This window comes from Miniopterus natalensis, chromosome 9 (genome assembly GCF_054644295.1).
Source record: "Miniopterus natalensis isolate mMinNat1 chromosome 9, mMinNat1.hap1, whole genome shotgun sequence".
Lineage (NCBI taxonomy): Eukaryota > Metazoa > Chordata > Mammalia > Chiroptera > Miniopteridae > Miniopterus > Miniopterus natalensis.
The window spans coordinates 23,315,001-23,332,146 of NC_142089.1; the positions used below are offsets into that span (position 1 = coordinate 23,315,001).

A 17,146-nucleotide genomic window follows, 5' to 3' on the forward strand; every position below is an offset into this window, starting at 1 on the left:
AAAGACCTTGATGTGAAAGTGAGCCTGGTGTGTTTGAGAAACACCAGGGGGCCAGAGTGGCTGGGATGGGGTGTGCTAGGAAGACATGGTGGGAGGTAAAGTCAGAGGAGTAGGGATGAGGCAGATTTTACAAGGCCTTACAGGCCATTGTAGGAACTCAGGCTCTTCCCAGAGCACAGTGGAAGCCACTGGAGGGTTTCAGGCCAAGGACTGAAGGGTCTGATTTAAGTTTTATTTGAACCATCTGGCTGCTATGTTGAGGCTCCAAGGCCTGAGCAGGGGACCAGTTGGGAGGCTTTCATAATACTTCCAGCCAAGGTGGTTAGTAGTTGAATTCTGGATATATTTTGAAGGCTGAGCCAACAAGATTTGCTGCTGATGGGTCAGATGTGGGGTGCAAGAAAAAAAAGTGGAGTAGAGGATGACTCCAGCATGTTTAGCTTAAATAACTGAGAGGATGGAGTTTTCAGTCACAGTTGGAGAAGGGGGACTTTGGAGAGGCAGGTCATGTGACCATTTTGGCCACATTAAAATTAAGACAGCTGTCATCTAAGGGGAGACGCTGAGTAGGCAGTTGGATAGATGAGTTAAGGGGAGAGGTCTGGGTTAGGGATGAATAGATGGGATTTAAAGCCATGTAACTGAGTGTGATCACAAGAGGAGTGAGAGAAAAAGATATGATTCAAGGACCAAGCCAGGCTGTGCTCCAGCTTTCAGATCCTGGGGAGATGAGAAGCCAGGAGAGGGATCCAAGAAGGGCGGTATGGTGAACGAGGAGCTAAATTAGACCACCTTTTATTCCCACAAAAGGGAGCAGAAATATGGGATGAGACCTATAGGCAGAAGTGATTTTGAGAGATTATTTTTTATTATAACGGCTATTGTGTTGGCTGTTGTCGTTTTAAAATCTGACAATCTAAGGGAAGAGAGGTTAGTGCCCCTGACTAGTCAGGTATTGCATGTTTTAAAATTCTTACAGACTATGGGTTGAAAGTCGCTGCCTTACTGGGTTGAATAAGACCTGGCTGAGTCCTTGCCACAGCTGTACAAAGGCTGGGAAGGGATTTGCCCAAAGTTATGCAGCGGGTCACTGTCCTGACCCCCCCCAGGTTCTTCCCACAGATGTTCCTCAAACATGGCATGCCAGCCTAATGCTCACAATTTAGAATGCACCCAAATGAAGGTACCCCGCCCTCTGCCCTCCCTTCCCAGAGTGGAACCCCTGACCATCGTGTCCTGGCAGTGGAGGCCCAGCCCCTATCCATCCCAGCCCAACAATTCACATCCTGGTTTGTACCCAAGTTGGGGGCTTTTATTTACAGAAAGGCCTGCGTGGATCTAGGGGAGGTGGGTGGGAGAAGGTGATGCCAGGAAGAGAAGGGGCATGGGTTTTTAAATACTCAGATGGAGGGAGGCAGGGAGGAAGAAGTGGGGCTGGCTTAAGGATAGCCACCTCAGGTAGTCACCCGTCAGCAGTCACCCAGTAAGCCCAGGGGGTGAAATGGTATCAGGATCCAGCAGAGACCTCAGTCCACCTGCCCCAAGGACAAGATGGCCAGTGGAGGGTGGCGCAAATTAAGGAGATACTTGTTTTGGTAACATCTGAGTGGTGCTCCTGGAAGGGAAGCCACCCCTTCCTCTGAGGACTTGGACTCTCCAAAGACACTTGCCCTGTCTGTTGGCCTCACCTTTTTACTCCAATGCCCTGTCTTCCCTTCCCTCATGTTTTAGAATTTTCTTTCCTCAGGATCCTAGGTCCAGACAGAGGTCCTGAGAAAGCTAGTTTCCTGGGCAGAGGGATGGGGTACATGTCCACCCAGGGGGGACCTAGTCCTTCCCCCCCAGGATGCCTGCTGGGCTCCATCCTGGCCTGATGCTCATGGCCCCTTGATGGATCCAGGCTCTGTGAGGCGTGCAGAGGCGTAGGCTGAGGCTCCAAGGCAGGCTGCAGGCTCACAGAAGCCTGGCAGCCCCACAGGACCTGGCGGGCCAGGTCGGCCTGCCTCTCCCGGGGCCCCTGGGGACCCTCGGTCTCCATCTTTGCCATTGATTGCCTGGCCAGGCCGGCCAGGGAGTCCTGTGAAAGGGAGAAGGTAAAGACATCAGGACTTCTTCCTGTCTTGGGTCTAGAATTCGTAAGTCCCATTTTTCAGGTGGGGAAAATGAATCCAAGGACACCACAGACAGAAAGGACTCAGCCCCAGACACACAGGTTTAGAGTCACATGTGATTGTCCATTACTCCCAGCTCCCCATTAGTGGGTCTTGGAAGCAAATGCCCTTTCTTTCCCTCCATGAAGCAGATTTTGGTGCAACCCAGGAAGTCCTCAGCTGTCCAGTTCCCAGCCAGACCCCACCCAGGGGCTCCTGGGGGCTCCAAAGGGATATAAAAGCTGGGGTATGGCACTGAGTTGGCTGAGCATGAGGCTTCTCTGGAAGAGACCCACTTGTCTGTGGATCACTAATCCCAGGGCTGAGAGACAGAACTGCTGCTGAGCAGGACCAAGGTCTTACCTGGGATCCCTGGAGGCCCAGGCATCCCGGGGTGCCCACGTCCCATGTCTCCCCGGTCACCCTTCTCTCCTCGTTTTCCTGCAGAGAAAGGTGGGGGCCCTAGCTTTTCAGAATTGGAAAAGGTTTTTTCTACTTTGGTTGCTATTCATTTCTGTTTCATACACAGCAGTTATTCCTGTTTTGTATTAGTTTACAATGGAGGAAAGTTGGAAATGACTGCAGAACTGCCTAAATAAAGGAAGGTCCCGACAAAGGATGGAAGACCACAGGGTGGGCAAAAGTAAATTTACAGTTGTTTGTATGGAAAATAATACAATAATTAATAGTAATACAAGAATAAACTTTCATGTACTCACAACTGTAAACCTACTTTTGCCCCCCCCCATACAGCTGATAAAAGTTCATTACACGGGGGTGTCTAATAATGACAGCTGCCATTTACTATGTGCCGAGCAGTGAACTAAGAGTTCTATGTGAGTTACCTCTGAATGTCATCCTCAGGGCAACACTGTGAGGCTCTTGCTATTAATATCCCATTTTACAGATGCTAAGTCTAAGACCAGGGAGATTAACAGGTGACTTGTCTGAGCCACAACAAGCAAGTGGCAGAGGCTGGACACACACCCATCTTGTGATTCTTGAGCCTGCCTTCTTTACTATTTTGTTAATCTGCCTCCCTACTTTTAGAGACATGGAAAGCGGTTTATGGGGTGCCACTAAGTAAATTTAAAACAAAACTCTCCCCCCAAAAAACCCAAGTTATAAAATAGTACATTTGTTTCTATCAATTTGCTACCAAGAAGGAAAAAGAAAATGGGAGGCTGAACGATTTGCCTGCGTAACAGACCCCCTGGGGCCCACCTTGGCCAAATCCCACCACTTGGCCCCACCCCACCACAGAACAGCACTCACCCTTAGGCCCTGTGTTGCCAATCTGACCCACGGCTCCCACGATGCCAGGTACGCCCCGAGGGCCAGGGTGCCCATGAGGTCCCTGTTTGCCTGGGTACCCAGGAGGCCCAGGGGGTCCTGGAAGACCTATCATGCCGGTTGCACCCAGGGCTTCCCTCTTGGCACTCACAGCCACCTCTGCCAGTTGCTCTGGAAGGAGGGAGGGAAACAGGTCTGTGATGGTGCCAGCTCAGAAAAACTGGGGAAGGCAGAGCATCCTGACGGCCCCAGACCCCTGGGTGTTTAACCTTCCCTTCCTTGGTGGGCCGGCCAATCTGCAGACCTCTCCCTTCCTCTGCCCTTGGGCAGGAGTCAAAGGACCAGAGAATGTTTCTAAGGTTCCCAGTTCCTACGGGGCAGAGCTGTTATGAGCACCCAGGACTCCAAATACTGGGACAAAGCCACTTGGAGAGACTCCTGTAGATGATGCCCAGACAAAGGCTGTGAGGGGGCATTGCTGGCTCCTCCCTCACCTTGCAGCATCTTCAGCACCACGTCCACGATGTGCTGGTCACTGGCATCTCGGCCCTGAAAGCAGAGGCGGCCTTTCAGGAAGAAGCCCCAGCTGCCCGGCCGCATCTCCTGCGCCCTGAGACCCCTTCCTGCTCCCAGTTTCCCACCAGAAGTATTTGCAGCGTCTGACTGAGCTCCCTCCTGCTGCGCCCACACCCATCCTCTCTGATGTGGGGCTTGGAACCAACCTCAGGGACGTCCGCTTCCCCTGGGAGCGCCCAGCCTTCGGGACTTGAGCAGCGCTCCCAGGAGACCACCTACCTCGAAGGCTCCCCTCGCCTGGGCCGACTCACCGCCACGCCCTGTCTCCCGGGCTGTCCGGGCACGCCGCGGTCGCCTGCCAGTCCTCGAGGGCCCGGGGGCCCGGGGTAGCCCTGCACCCCGGGGGCGCCCGCATCGCCGCTGGGGCCCCGGTAGCCGGGTTCTCCGCGGACTCCTTGCTGCGGGGAGGGGTGGGCGCAGAGCCTCGGTGAGACCTCGGCGCCGGAGAGAGAGGGGAGGGGGCCTGGAGAGCAAAGCCATGTGTCGTCCCCCCCCCCCTGCAGCACCCAGGGGTGCCCGAAGGGGAAGAGGGGGATGCTGGGAGAGGAAAAAGATGGGAGTGGAGGAAGGCGGCGTTGCAGGGGAAGGACTCACCTGTCCCTTGGGCCCCGGCTCGCCAGACTCGCCCTGCAGGTACAAGCAAGCGCTGTCGGGGGGGGGGGGGGGGTCTCCCGCTGCTCCCCCCCGCGCGCCCGCGCAGCCCACTCACCTTCTCGCCTTTCTCCCCCGGGAGGCCGGCTACCCCCGGGTCGCCCTGCAAATGGAGAACCGCGAGTCAGCAGCGATGGAGCTGAGGCTGTGCCACCACCCGCGCCACCTCCCCCCCACCTCCCGCTTCCGGACACCCCGACGCCTCCGAGCTGGGGAAGGGGAGGCGGGGTACTCACCACGCCGCCGCGGGGGCCGGTCTTCCCGGGGGAGCCCTGCAGAAAGCAGGGAATCGGGCTGGGTGAGCTCTGCTCTCCAGGAAAGGCTGGGTCCACGGGGTCCCTCCACCCGGCTCCGGGCCACACCCCGCCTCTGCAGGTCCACTTTGCCCCTCAGGACTCCTTGGGACCCACAGGGAATAATTTTTCCTCGAAGATTTGGAAGCTCAGGAAGAATCTGAGCTTCCCCCCTCCCCCAGCCCACCCCTGGGTCTTAGGGCCTCTTTCCCAGGCATTTCCCGGTGCCATTTGGTACCTTGTCCCCCTTGATGCCTGGCAGGCCTTGTGGTCCTGGAATTCCCGGGGGTCCCTGCTCCCCCTTGGGGCCCTGAGAAGGAAAGAAACCAGGGAAGTAAATGAACTGAGGTGCCCAGACATGCTCCCCACTGCCAGTCTAAGCCATCTCTCTCACCTACCTGCCGTCCTTGAGGGCCTGGCTGCCCCACTGGCCCCCTCTCACCCTGGTCACCCTGAAATAGAAAGAAAGGGTCACACTCAGGCTACCAGCACCAGCAGCCTCCCCCTGCCAGACCCCAGACCAGACCCTGGATGGTCAGGGTGCCCTCCATTTCTGCTGTCACCAGCAAGGAAGTCCTTTGCCCCACTTCACAGACCAACAAACTGAGGCCCTGCTGGAGAAGCCTCAGGCAAGGGTGGATAGAACTGCACACGTGCTGGAGCCATTGAGAGGACCCAGATCCTGGGTCCAGCAGAGCGAGCAGCTGCAAAGGCCCCCAGGGAAGAGCCACTGTGCCAGGCACTTACCTTCTGCCCCATGATGCCCCGGGGACCGATTTCTCCTCGGGGCCCTGGCTCTCCCTGGGTGACAGAGAAATTAGGGGTAAGCAGAAGGCCGGGTGATCCCTCCCTTCCACACCTAGCTCCACCCATCCTTGAGTCACAGCAAATTCGCTTCATCAGGGAAGCCTTCCCTTACCCCCTGTTGTTTTCTTCTGGTCTCTGTACTCATCCTTCATAGAACCCAACACAATTATAATTAGTTATCATGTGGTCATTTATTTAATGTCTATCTCTTCCCATAAACTGTAAGCTCTGTGTGAATAGGAGACTGTGTATCTCAGCATTTAGCACAGTTGCAGGTATTTGGTGAATGTTTATGGAATGAATGAATGAATGAATGAATGACTATCTGCTGGATTCTCAGCCCCCATCAGCTTGGTCATATGGGAAGTCATACCCCAGAACAGAGCCTGTCTCCACCCTTACTGCATGGCACAGAGAGGAGAGGGAGCTTCCCTGGGTTAGTGGATCAGTGGCAGAGCCCTTTCTGGCACCCAGGGCACCCCCCTGCTAGGGCTTTACCTCATAGTCTCACCCAGGCCCCATAAGCTTAGTGCAGGGTCCTCAAGCCTGGGGACAGGTAGCAAAGCAGGAGCCCTTATGTCAAAGGAGAGGGCACTTACCTCCTTCCCAGGGGGACCAGAGAATCCAGGGAGGCCCTGCTGGCCTGGCTCACCCTACAGGAAAACACAGTTCTAAGGTCAGTCTGAGTGGCCCAGTCAGGCCCTTGGTCTTAGAGAAGCCCAGAGAACAATAAACAGACTCTGGAACCCAAGGGTTGTGGAAGGGAGAGCATGTTCTTGGTTGGTCCTCTGGACTCCACTGATTTCCCTGTTTGTCTCTCCTTTGGATTCAGAGCCATGTTACTTGTCTCCACCCAGCTGGGATGAAGTGTGGGGGGTGGGGTGGGAGGTTGGGGGGTTGGGCAGGTGACAGGAGGGAAGTGCTTAGACCCAAGGGGCTTCTTTACAGACTGAGTCGCTGAGCCTGGGGTGAGGCCTGAACCTTGCAGTCTTTATGACATGCCCCTGGTCCCTTGCCCCAGGCTCTCTTGCTCAGATGAAGCCATTCTGCCACCAGCTTGGGGTCACTTCACCTTGTCTCCAGGGCCTCCTTTTGTCCCGGGCTGGCCTGGCACGCCCTGTAGGAAGAAGTTGACATCAGTTTCTGCCCTGGCAAGGGGGAGCGCCATGCACCTGTGCTTTGCCTCCCACCCTTGATCCAGGAGCTGAACAGGGCCCAGCCATGGCATCATGGCATCATGAACTTGACTATGCCCAGCCCCCAAGCCATGGTGGGAGAGGAGGGGAGATCCACAAGGCGTTTGTGGTCCATGGGGAGAAGAGAGCACACTATGTGCTCACAGGCACACGTGGGCGCATACATGAACACAGTCACACATGGGCATGTTGGCAGGCCTTGGCCTCAGTACCCCTGGAAGAGAGGCAGGGTCAGGGGACTCCCATGGACTGGGCTCCCAGAAGGTGTGCCCACCATTGAGGTGGGCCTTAATAGTGAGAAGACACAAAGAGATGGGGAAGATCATTCCAAGCAGAGGGATGGGGAAAGACCCGAAGAGTGGGGGTAGGGAAGCCAAGGCAGCGTTGGGAGGGGAGGGGAGAGCAGCTGAGGAGGCGGGGAGGGCAGGCCCTCCGACTGCGGTCCTTAGATGCTGAGATGAGCTGTGAGGGCAATTATGGTAGCTGTCTGTTCATAACTCCCTGCCCTGGGTGTGCCTTGGGTACTCAGCAACTATTTTTTGACTGACTGGATGGAGTGACTTTCCTGGAGGCACTGAGGGCCATGGAAGGTGCTGTGGCAGGGAAATGGTCAGATTCCACTCAGCCAGCGTGGAGGGCTGCCGCGGCTGAAGCGAAGGCTGCGGCAACTGGCCAATGACGAGGCCTGAGCCAGGCCAACGGCCAGAGGTGGTGATGAGGTCTGGGCTGGGTGGGGACAAGGAGAGCGAGAGCCCTGGGTGTGTAGGTTCTGACCTCATCGGCCACTCATGCCGCCATAGGGAGGTGGGCAACAGCGCGCTTGGCCTTTCTGGGGAGGAGAGGCAGCTTGGGGTGGGGCGGCCCCCAGGGCTCCCCCCATACTCACCGCTAGGCCCTGGTGGCCTGTGTTTCCTGGCCGCCCCGCCTGTCCTGTGCTGCCCTGGGAGAGACAGAGAACCAAAGGCACAAATGAGAGCTCCACCCAGAGGGTCCATGGCTTCCACCAGAATGCAGGCGGGGCAACTGAGGCCCAGGGCCAAGAAGGGATGTGTCGATGACACAACTGAGGGTCCCAGGCTCCTAGGCCTCTGAGGTCAGTGTGATGAGACTCAGGGCTTAAGCTGGGAGGGGCCCTGGCCCTTCCCCCAGTCCCACCAGCAGTCCCCACTCCTACCTTCATGCCAGGTGTGCCTGGGGTCCCGTCCTTGCCGTCTATGCCTGGGGGACCCTGCTCAGGAGAGGAGTTGAAGGTAGACTCACAATGGGGAGAGGCCTGGGGTGAGGCCACCCACCCATGTCCCTCTGTGATGGCTGCAGTGTGCAGGTAGGAAGTGGGTCTGGTCATCTCCTAAGCCCCACCAGTCAATGGGGGAAGGGAATGGAAGTGGGAAGGGGGCTTAAGGGGGAAGAGCCACACTCCTTCCCTCATGTGGGTGACAAGTGTCCCAGGTTTTTGCTGCAAGCTTCCCATGATCTCTCCTACAGCACTACCCTATTTACAGGTGAAAAAACTAAGGCACAGAAAGAGGGCATTTCCTGAGGTAACAGAGTCAGTCCGCTTGCAACAGAGTTTAGTCCAGAGTCCCTGGGCGCTTGCTCTCTGGGGGTTTGGCAGAGTTTTCAGGACCCTGCCCTCTGCCTGGCTGGGCCTGAGCCACTTACAGTTGCTCCCTTTGGGCCCGTTATTCCCTGGGGTCCTCGAACACCTTGGCTTCCCTGCAAAGTAGATGGAGATGCGGTCACCTTCAGGGTGCTGAACCCCTCCCCTGTCTGGTGGTTCACAGAGGGGAAGAGCTGAGAACAGGGCCCCTCTGGCACAGGCACGCTGTGCAGGGGCTGGAGGAGAAGGGCCTGGGGGTGCCCTTTGGCCCTGCACCTGGCAGGAGGGAGTGGAAGTCAGTCCAAACTGGAGGGGCTGGGCTGGGGGTGGGTGGGAAGGAGCCAGAACTCACCGAGACCCACCACAACCCTGCACTCCGCTATGTAACACAACCACCAAATGCAACGTGTGGCCTTTGTTTGGGTCTTAGTTTGAACAAGACCCTGAAGAGACGTTTTTGAGATAATTGGGAAAAATTGACCACGGGCTGGTTATTTGACGATGTTAAGGAATACTTGATAATTTTGTTGGTGTGATAATGATATTGTGACTATGTGAGAAAAAGTCCTTATTTTTAAGAGATATACACAATATTCAGGGGTGGAATGACATGATGTTAAGGATTTGCTTGAAAATATCAGAGCTAAGCAATAACAAAGTGAAGGAAGGAAGGAAGGAAGGGGAAAGAAGATGACTTAAGGCAAAATGTGAATTTGGGGAGATAGGTTATATGGGGTTCATTATATCATTCTCTACTTTTGTGTATGTTTAAAAACATGCACAATTAACAACTAAAAAAATAATGGTCAGCTTTACTTTCTGCTCAATTTTTCTGTAAACTCAAAACTGCTCAAAAGAAATAAAGCCTATTAATTTTTTAAAAAAAGAAGTTAAGAGAACTGGGACCTGGACCAAATCTCATTAGCCCCATGGCTGATTTGCTGGAATTTAATTGTCTGGCCCCAGTGACCGTGGGGCTGGATCTCCTGGCTTCTCCCAAAGTCTGAATTTGATCAGCAACAGGCTGGGCTTCCAAGAGTGGGGGTTGGTGCAGCTGACTGGGCTCTGGGCACAGATGCCCCTTCCCTGCACCAGACACCCCCATGCGGACACCCAGAGTCACACACACACACACACCAGCCCTAGGTGGAGCCGGGTCCTGCCCAGTACACCTGCCCCAGGGGCCCTGACTGGACCAGAGGAGCCAGAGGACTCACCACGTCGCCCTTCTCCCCAGCTCGGCCTGGTGGGCCCCGCGGACCTTCCTCACCCTGGCAAGAAGGACAGACGGAAATCCAAGTTAATGGGCTGGGGGGGGGGGGAAGCTGCACCCCCTTCTTAGCCCGGGGAACTCCAGCCTGGAGGAGGTGTGGGGAGGTGAACAGGGGCAGACTTACCGGAGACCCCGCGGCGCCCACGGAGCCCACCATGCCTTTGTACCCACGAGGACCCTGGGGAGAGGAAGGAAGTGCGGGTCAGTCCTGGCTGGACCCGAGGCCAGAGGGCTGTCAGGGCGGCTCTTGCAGGACACCCCCAGACTCACTCACCGTCTCTCCTTTGGGCCCTGCCATCCCTGGGTAGCCTATGGCACCCTGGGGACCCTGTCAAGACAGAAGAATGACAGTGATGGCAACTGAAAGGCTGGTTTCATGACACCTTCTCTGATCCCCACCCCAGTCTTCACAATGCCCCCTCTGTGTCCCTATCTCATAGAGGGGGACAGGCTCAGAGCTAGGGAGGGACTCGCCAGAGTCACCCAAAGGAACTGGCAGAACCTGGGCCTGAGTTGAGTCTGCTGAATGACAGCCTTGGTTCTGTCCCCCAATTTCTGATGGTCAGCTTCAGCCTCCCTCTCCCCACCCAGACACACACCAGCTGGGCACAGGCACCTCTTCTACAAGTTCGAGACTTCACCAAGGTCTCCTAAGCCAAGGAGAGGAGGCCCCAGGGGAGGTGTTCCTTACCGGCGGTCCAGGGATGCCTTGCTCTCCGGAGGCACCCACATCTCCTTTGGGGCCCTATGGGGCAGGATTGAGTGATCAGACAGGTAAGCAGATGGAAAGACAAATATTCAGGCAACCAAAGATGCCATCCCTTCCCAATCCCATGCGACAGGTGGGGAAATGGAGGCCCAGAAAGGAGAAGGAATTGCCCAGGGACACACTGACCTATACATGGGCCTCCTGCTTCCCAGCTCAAGGCTCTGTCCCCAGAGAGCCCAAGGGAAGCTGAGGGAGGAGGAAGGGGGTGGAGGAAGAGGTAGGTCTTCTCCACATGCCGCTCTCATGCCCCCCCCCCCCCCCCGCCCTCACACTTACCGGCTTTCCAAGGCGGCCGGGATCTCCCAGAACCCCGCGCTTCCCAGGGTGGCCCTGAAGGAAAAGGGGCAGCTCCGTGTGAGGTCCCCACCTAACCACCTGCTCTGCCCTCCCAAGACCAGGGCTGGAGCTCACCTTCACTCCCTGCAGCCCCTGGGGGCCTTTCACACCCGCTGGACAGTTGGTTGGACACTGGAAAGAAAATCCCACAGGGCTCTGTGGTCATGGGCCTGCCTCAGGCCACCTCGCCAACTCCCAAATCCTCTTCCTGCCCCATCTGGCTGAGCGACTCTGAGCAACCCCTCCCCAGCTCCCACTGACCAGTCCCCAGACCCAACCTGTCCCCACCACTGCCCATCTGCAGCTGACCCGCCTGTCCCTGAGTAGCCTCGCCCCAGGACCCCCTCTCACCAGGAAATCCGCGCTGCCTTCCAGGCCCTGGATGGTTCCGGGGCGGCCCTGAGAGGAGATGTGCAGAGATGAAACGTGACCCTGAACCTTCCCCACCCCAGGCTTGCTTCAGCACCTTCCTGCACACTGCCATGGGAGGTCTGAGGACACTTACCGGTTTCCCAGGGGGGCCGGGGGGCCCTGATGGTCCCTCTGGTCCAGGATCCCCCTGGAAGCAAGAGAGGCCCAAATCATAACCCCGTCCAGCCTCCCCTCCAGGTCACTTCCTGAGATCTGCGCTCTTGGGGAGATCAAGGCCCGATTGGCAAGGGATGGACCCAGCCCTTGGTCTCCCTGAAGGACCTACCACAGGGTGGGCTCAGCAGGAGGGGCCTCTGCCCCAGACCTGGAGGAGCTCCCTGGTGGCCAGAAGCAGGCCCAGGAACTTGTGGAAAGACACCTAGCTTGCAGGCCTGGAGGCAGAGGGCAGGAGGCAGAGTCAGCAGAGGAGTGATTGGGGCTCACCTTGGGGCCTGTGATTCCAATCTCACCAGGGAGGCCAACAGGTCCAGGTGGTCCCTAGGAGCAAAGACATTACTGGCCAGGATGCCTCAGCAAGCTAGCCCACCCCAGGCACAAAGGTAGAGACAGGTGCCAGAGCACCCTTCCCTGCTTTGACTTGGCAACCAACCCCAGAGAGATAGACAGATTAGGGCTTTAAGGACCAGAGAATCCCACAGCCAGTGGACAGGCCCAGAGGGGGCTGGCCCAGAGTTCTCAGGCAAGCCTGCCCATGCCTGACATCAGTGAATGCTGGCCCTTCCCCATGACATGGCCAGTCCCCCTAAGAAACCCTTCTGTGTCATTCTCTGGGAATCTCAGGGACCCCACCCTACCCCTGAGAACTTACAGAAGGTCCAGCAAAGCCAGGGCCCTGGAATAGAAGAAAAGGAGATTGGGTTCATGGCCCCTCCTTCAAGTCCCCCCTAGTCACACAGGGTAATCGAAGCCTTTATAGGTTATACTCACCGGCAGGCCTGGGGGACCTGGGAGCCCAGGCTGGCCCTGCAAGAGCAATGGGAGAGGCTCAGAGGCTGGGGTCTCCTAGGTCCCTGCTCCTTCCTACTGCAGCCCCTCCCAAACTCTGGCTCTAGATTGCCCATGATGAGTACCCAGCAGGCCACTTACCTTAACTCCAGGGGTCCCAATGGGGCCAGGCTCCCCCTTGGCTCCAGTTAGACCCTGGGGAAGAAAGAAGGTAGATCAGTGAGGGGCAAACCTGCTCCCTAACCCATGGGGCAGGGCAGGCACAGAGGTCTCTCCTGGGTGGGCCCAGACTGCCTTTCACCCCACTCCTTGAAGGCCTAGGAGCCTCAATACCTCACTTTCCTTTCCCCCAGTCCCCACAGTAACCGTGGGAGGTAGGCAGGCAGAAGGATTATTTTCTTTTAAAAGATGAGAAACCAATACTCAAAGAGCCATTAGCCCAGGCCTCAGGCCTCCTAGTTTAGGAGGCTAGAAGACTTAGACGAAGGTCTGGAATGGTCATTTTCTTGATGTCTGCCCTTGGTGACTTTTTCTGAGCCTGAGTTTTTCCATCTGCAAAATGGATTAATAATCATGTTTACCTCTGTGGGAGGATGTGTGAGAACTGGTGTGCAGAGCAATGTGCTCTGTAACCTTTGCAGGATGTGGATGAGTTGGAGGGGTCCCGGTATCTGGGCACAGCTCTGGTGGGCACTTCTCGAGCCAGCAGGGCAAGGGCAACTCATGAGGGGCTCTTCCTCCTCCCATCTTTCAGTGATGACACAAGTGTACCCCCAACCAGATGACTATCCTGGTGGCCCTGGCTGTGTCCAGGAGCCTATGACCTTAGGGCCCCTGGGAACTCTGTGGGATCAGCCACATAATGTTCCTCTCCTGAGTTGCACCTGGCCTTCGAGGGGGCGGGGTGGGGAAGGGAAGAGAGGAGGAGAGGACAGGGTGTACAGGACAGCTCTGCTCAGAGTATTCAGTCTGATATTTGGAGGCCAGAAATGTGGGACTAAATCCTGGCTACTGCAGACAAACCGGGCCCCTCTCTGGGCCCCATCTGCCCGTGATTCAATGCTCCTGGGTGGGGTTCCAGTGAGATCACAAGTCACATGAAGGGGAAGGGAGCTCACAGCTGTAGAGTCTCATCTGATGCTCCACTCTGAACAAAAGATCAGGGAAGATGCCAGAATCAGACTACTCACATCAATCCCCGGCTTCCCGTCTGGCCCGTCAGGCCCCACTTTGCCAGGCTCTCCCTTAGGTCCCTTGAAAGCAGAGGTGGAGCAAATATTAGCAAGAGGTGGGCACGAACTGGAAGTCAAAGGTCAAAGAAGAAAAAGCACTCACCGGAGGGCCAGGTTTCCCAGGGGGCCCCTTGTCACCCTGCAAGATACAAGCTGGTGAGACAGCACACTCTGGCTCATGCTACCCCAAGTGGGCACACACAGGCCCTGGCTGACGGTCCCCAGTGCCTTTCTCCTCACTCTCTTCTCCTCTGTCCTGTGTCCCCTCGGCCTTGCATTTTTTAGGAAAATAGCTCCATTTCTCTCTCTCTCTCAAAAAATCACAGGTCGGTTGAGGCCATCCCCAGCCAGGCAGAAGAGGGTGATATCAGCATGGTTTCAGACGTGCCAGTGCTGGTAAGGTGCTGGTAATGAGACTTGCAAATGAGGTTGTCGGCTCCAAATTACCTTGGAGAGCTGGTGCCTCTTGGATTTGGGCAAGTGTGGGAAGAAACTTTTAGAAAAACATGAAGGGGAGGTGAGTGAAGTAAGGAGACTGGGGTGGGTGGGGCAAGGGGGCCTATGAAGGGGGCAGATTCAAGCTTCCCAAGGCAGGAAGGACCTCCTTTCCAAGTGACAAAGGACCCTTGGTGGAGGACAGGCAGGGCCTGGAGTCAGATTCAACCCCAGAGAGGCCTCCAGTCATCTCAGAGCCTGCAGCAGCCAGGGAACTGGCTGGGAACCAGGGCCCTGTGTTTGGGAGTGGGGGCACCAGGCTGAATAGAGGTCTGTCCAGATGGGTAAACAGGGAGCTGACCTCCTGGGGGAGCCTGCTGAATGAGGTATTTAACCCTCGCCATGCTAGGGAAATCAGGGAACAAGCCCAGCTCGTTCTAAATCAGGGAAAGAAATGCAAAAGGAAGAGACAGGGGTCTGGCCCCAGCTGGTCAGTGGTCTGGCCAAGGCTCCCAAACTACCCTGAAGAAGCATCCAGACGTGCCAGTGGGCAGGGCTTGGGATTAAGGTGTCCCCCACCTTAAAAGGGAGGGAAAGGAGGGGAAGGGGATAAGGAATCGCTGCGGTGGGTGGACAGCACAGCAGCTCCTTGTCTGTGCTCAGCTATAACGGGTTCAGCATCTCCGGGCTGGTTTGAGGTTTTTGCAGAACAAACGGGTTCCTTGTGGTGCCGGCCGGCGCCGCCTACTGGCAACAGGGGGCACTGCACCTCCAGGAACAACCCCCCCCCGCCCCGCCCCCAACGCTCACAAAGTTCCCCTTTGTCTGCAGCCTCCTTTGGTCCCAGGTAGAGACTCACGTCGATGCCGTCGGATCCAGGCACTCCAGGCGGCCCCGGGGGGCCCGGGGGGCCGCGCTCTCCTGGTGGGCCTCTCTGAAAACACACACAGGGTGTGCAGGCTTCAGACAGTTGCAGGGAGCTGGGCATCCCAAGGGTACACCTCTCCCAGGAAGGACAGCTCCGCAGGGAGCAGCAAACTCCCGTTTTTTGGGAGCCTGTGGTATTCCAGGTCGTGTGCACCATTCCATATAGTATCTCACTGAAGGCTCGTCGCTGTGAGGCAGATCCTATCACGAGCCCCGGTTTGCAGCGGTGGAAACGGGCTCAGAGAGATTAGGAATGTGTGCAGCCAGGGTCCCCCCCTTGCCGTGCCGTGTGGTGAGGAATAGTGGAGATGCTGACGGCTCACGGAAGTCACAGAGGGTGGGAGGAAGGCTTGCTGGTATTACTATTTTTAGGTGACCAACAGGCACGGATGGTGAATAGGTTCCCCTACCCTTACCCTGGAGAGGGTAAAATCCGAATGGAAAATGGGGGAGGCTGGGGGGGGGGCGTGGAGAGGGAAGCCTGTTCTCTACTCCTGCTCAGAGCGCCCCCCTACCAGCACCGCTCCTCCACCCTCCCTGCGGCGGGCCTCTGGCGGGGACCGGCCTCGACCCGGGCAGGGGCCCCGCGCGTGCCAGGCGCCCGAGCACCCCCTACGCTGCAGCCCCGCAGGAGAGCCGCAGCCGCGCGGGGCGGCAGACGGCGCCCGGGCCCTGCCCCTGTGCGCCCGCGTCGCGTTAGGCCCCAGCAGCCCTCGGAAGCGACAGCCGCCCGGCGAGAGCGGCGTCTGGCTGGAGCCGGCGCCCCCTGGGAGGCGCCCGAGCCCCGTGAATGGGCACCATTGTCTCCCCGCGCCTGGGTTCGCGGGGCTGCCAGGACGCGGCGCCGGCTGCTGCTCCACGTCGCTGTCCCTGGCCGGGCCGAGCGCCTCGGGACGGGGCCCCCCTGGCTCCCCGGCTCATCCACCTCCTTCCACGGTGCGGGAGCGCGCCCTATACGCGCACCTACCGAGGGGACTTGTGTCGCCCGACTGTCCGAAGTGGCCCCTCGGGCTCGGGAGTTTCAGTAGAGCGTGGGGGACAGGCCGAGCCCCTCGCCAGACCCCGGCCTGGGCCCTGGACACCGGACCCCAGCCCCCGCTCCCCGGAGCCCGGCGCCCGGCGCGGGGCTGGCCGCGGGACTTACGATCTGCGCGAGGGCGAGCGCGAGCACCTGGAGCAGCACGAGCAGGCTGCGGGGGGCGGCCGCGGCGGCCATGGCGGCGGCGGGGAGGCCGGGCGCGGGTCCGAGCGCTCCGACGGCTGAGGCTCCGCGCGGGGCGCTGGCTGCTCTGGGGCGCGGCGGGCCGGCCCCCTGACTATGCGGCGGGCGGGGCGGGGCGGGGGGCCCGCGGGGTCCGTCACCTGAGCCGACGGCGGAGGGACGCCGACGCCCCGCCACAGCTCCGCCCCCCTGGGTCCCGCCGCCAGCGCCCACCCGGCGTCCCCGCCGCGGACTTCCCGAGGCCCCGGCCCCGCAACCCGAGGCGCGCGGCGCGCGGCGGAGGCCTCGGCCCTGCTGCTGTGCGGGGTCCAGAGGCCGTCAAGGGCCCCTCCGGCCCGACCCCAGGGCCCCGCGCCTCCCGCTGGCCCGCAGCCCGCGCGCCCCGGCCCGGCCCCGGCCCCACGGCCTCAGCCTCCTGTTGGGAGCATGCGGGGCGACGGTGGCTGGGGTTGCGGTTGGTGTCACCTAGAAGCTTTCTCAACTCACACGTCTGCTGCCAGTCCTCGGAGGCCTCCGGCAGCTGGGGCTGGAACAGCTGGAATTCCCTGGGCAGCTCTCTCCTTTCTCTCGTCGTGGGCTTTCCACGGGGTCTCATCAGCACGGTCGCCGAACTTCTCGCAGAGCAGCTCGGAGGGAGGCGGAGATCAGCAGACAGAAACAGAGCTGCCCCTTAGGACCTGTCCTTAGAAGTCACAGTATCGGTCACCACTTTCTTTGGGTCTAGGCAATCACAAGTCTGCCTGGCGCAGAGGGAGGGAACAGAGATCTCACCTCTTGATGGACAAGTGTCAGTGCGACATTTCAAGAAGAGCTTGGAGGATGGGACACACATTGATGCAGCTTTCTTTGGAAAATAGGACCCATCCCACTCGGACTTACAACCTGAATCAGTTCAGTGGAAAGTGAAGCTCAAAGCTGGAGCTAACTAACAGAAAGAAGTCTTAGGGAAGGCTTTAGACCCACCAGTCCTGGACTAGAGGTTCCAGCCAGTTGCACACAGCTCTTAAGG

The 17,146-nt window shown here is 58.1% G+C and overlaps 1 protein-coding gene across 1 annotated transcript in view; it reads right to left on the reverse strand.

The window, feature by feature from the left end:
• Nucleotides 1-16,166, reverse strand: part of COL9A2 (collagen type IX alpha 2 chain) — an 18,697-nt gene extending 2,531 nt beyond the window's left edge. Inside the window, exons 1-32 of the mRNA XM_087820338.1 lie at nucleotides 16,060-16,166; nucleotides 14,848-14,922; nucleotides 13,657-13,692; nucleotides 13,512-13,574; nucleotides 12,463-12,516; nucleotides 12,304-12,339; nucleotides 12,185-12,208; nucleotides 11,800-11,853; nucleotides 11,450-11,503; nucleotides 11,296-11,343; nucleotides 11,020-11,076; nucleotides 10,885-10,938; nucleotides 10,531-10,584; nucleotides 10,114-10,167; nucleotides 9,964-10,017; nucleotides 9,784-9,837; nucleotides 8,629-8,682; nucleotides 8,141-8,194; nucleotides 7,853-7,906; nucleotides 6,843-6,887; nucleotides 6,370-6,423; nucleotides 5,711-5,764; nucleotides 5,362-5,415; nucleotides 5,202-5,273; nucleotides 4,907-4,942; nucleotides 4,729-4,773; nucleotides 4,614-4,646; nucleotides 4,271-4,417; nucleotides 3,938-3,992; nucleotides 3,426-3,614; nucleotides 2,514-2,591; nucleotides 1-2,077 (exon numbers count right to left, since the gene is read on the reverse strand). The exon at nucleotides 1-2,077 is cut by the window's left edge and continues 2,531 nt beyond it. Coding sequence (XP_087676464.1) covers nucleotides 1,878-2,077; nucleotides 2,514-2,591; nucleotides 3,426-3,614; nucleotides 3,938-3,992; nucleotides 4,271-4,417; nucleotides 4,614-4,646; nucleotides 4,729-4,773; nucleotides 4,907-4,942; nucleotides 5,202-5,273; nucleotides 5,362-5,415; nucleotides 5,711-5,764; nucleotides 6,370-6,423; nucleotides 6,843-6,887; nucleotides 7,853-7,906; nucleotides 8,141-8,194; nucleotides 8,629-8,682; nucleotides 9,784-9,837; nucleotides 9,964-10,017; nucleotides 10,114-10,167; nucleotides 10,531-10,584; nucleotides 10,885-10,938; nucleotides 11,020-11,076; nucleotides 11,296-11,343; nucleotides 11,450-11,503; nucleotides 11,800-11,853; nucleotides 12,185-12,208; nucleotides 12,304-12,339; nucleotides 12,463-12,516; nucleotides 13,512-13,574; nucleotides 13,657-13,692; nucleotides 14,848-14,922; nucleotides 16,060-16,131 — 2,067 coding nt within the window. The 5' untranslated portion in view covers nucleotides 16,132-16,166 and the 3' untranslated portion in view covers nucleotides 1-1,877. The remainder of the gene's footprint in view (nucleotides 2,078-2,513; nucleotides 2,592-3,425; nucleotides 3,615-3,937; nucleotides 3,993-4,270; nucleotides 4,418-4,613; nucleotides 4,647-4,728; nucleotides 4,774-4,906; nucleotides 4,943-5,201; nucleotides 5,274-5,361; nucleotides 5,416-5,710; nucleotides 5,765-6,369; nucleotides 6,424-6,842; nucleotides 6,888-7,852; nucleotides 7,907-8,140; nucleotides 8,195-8,628; nucleotides 8,683-9,783; nucleotides 9,838-9,963; nucleotides 10,018-10,113; nucleotides 10,168-10,530; nucleotides 10,585-10,884; nucleotides 10,939-11,019; nucleotides 11,077-11,295; nucleotides 11,344-11,449; nucleotides 11,504-11,799; nucleotides 11,854-12,184; nucleotides 12,209-12,303; nucleotides 12,340-12,462; nucleotides 12,517-13,511; nucleotides 13,575-13,656; nucleotides 13,693-14,847; nucleotides 14,923-16,059) is intronic.
• Between the last annotated feature and the right edge of the window lie 980 nt (nucleotides 16,167-17,146).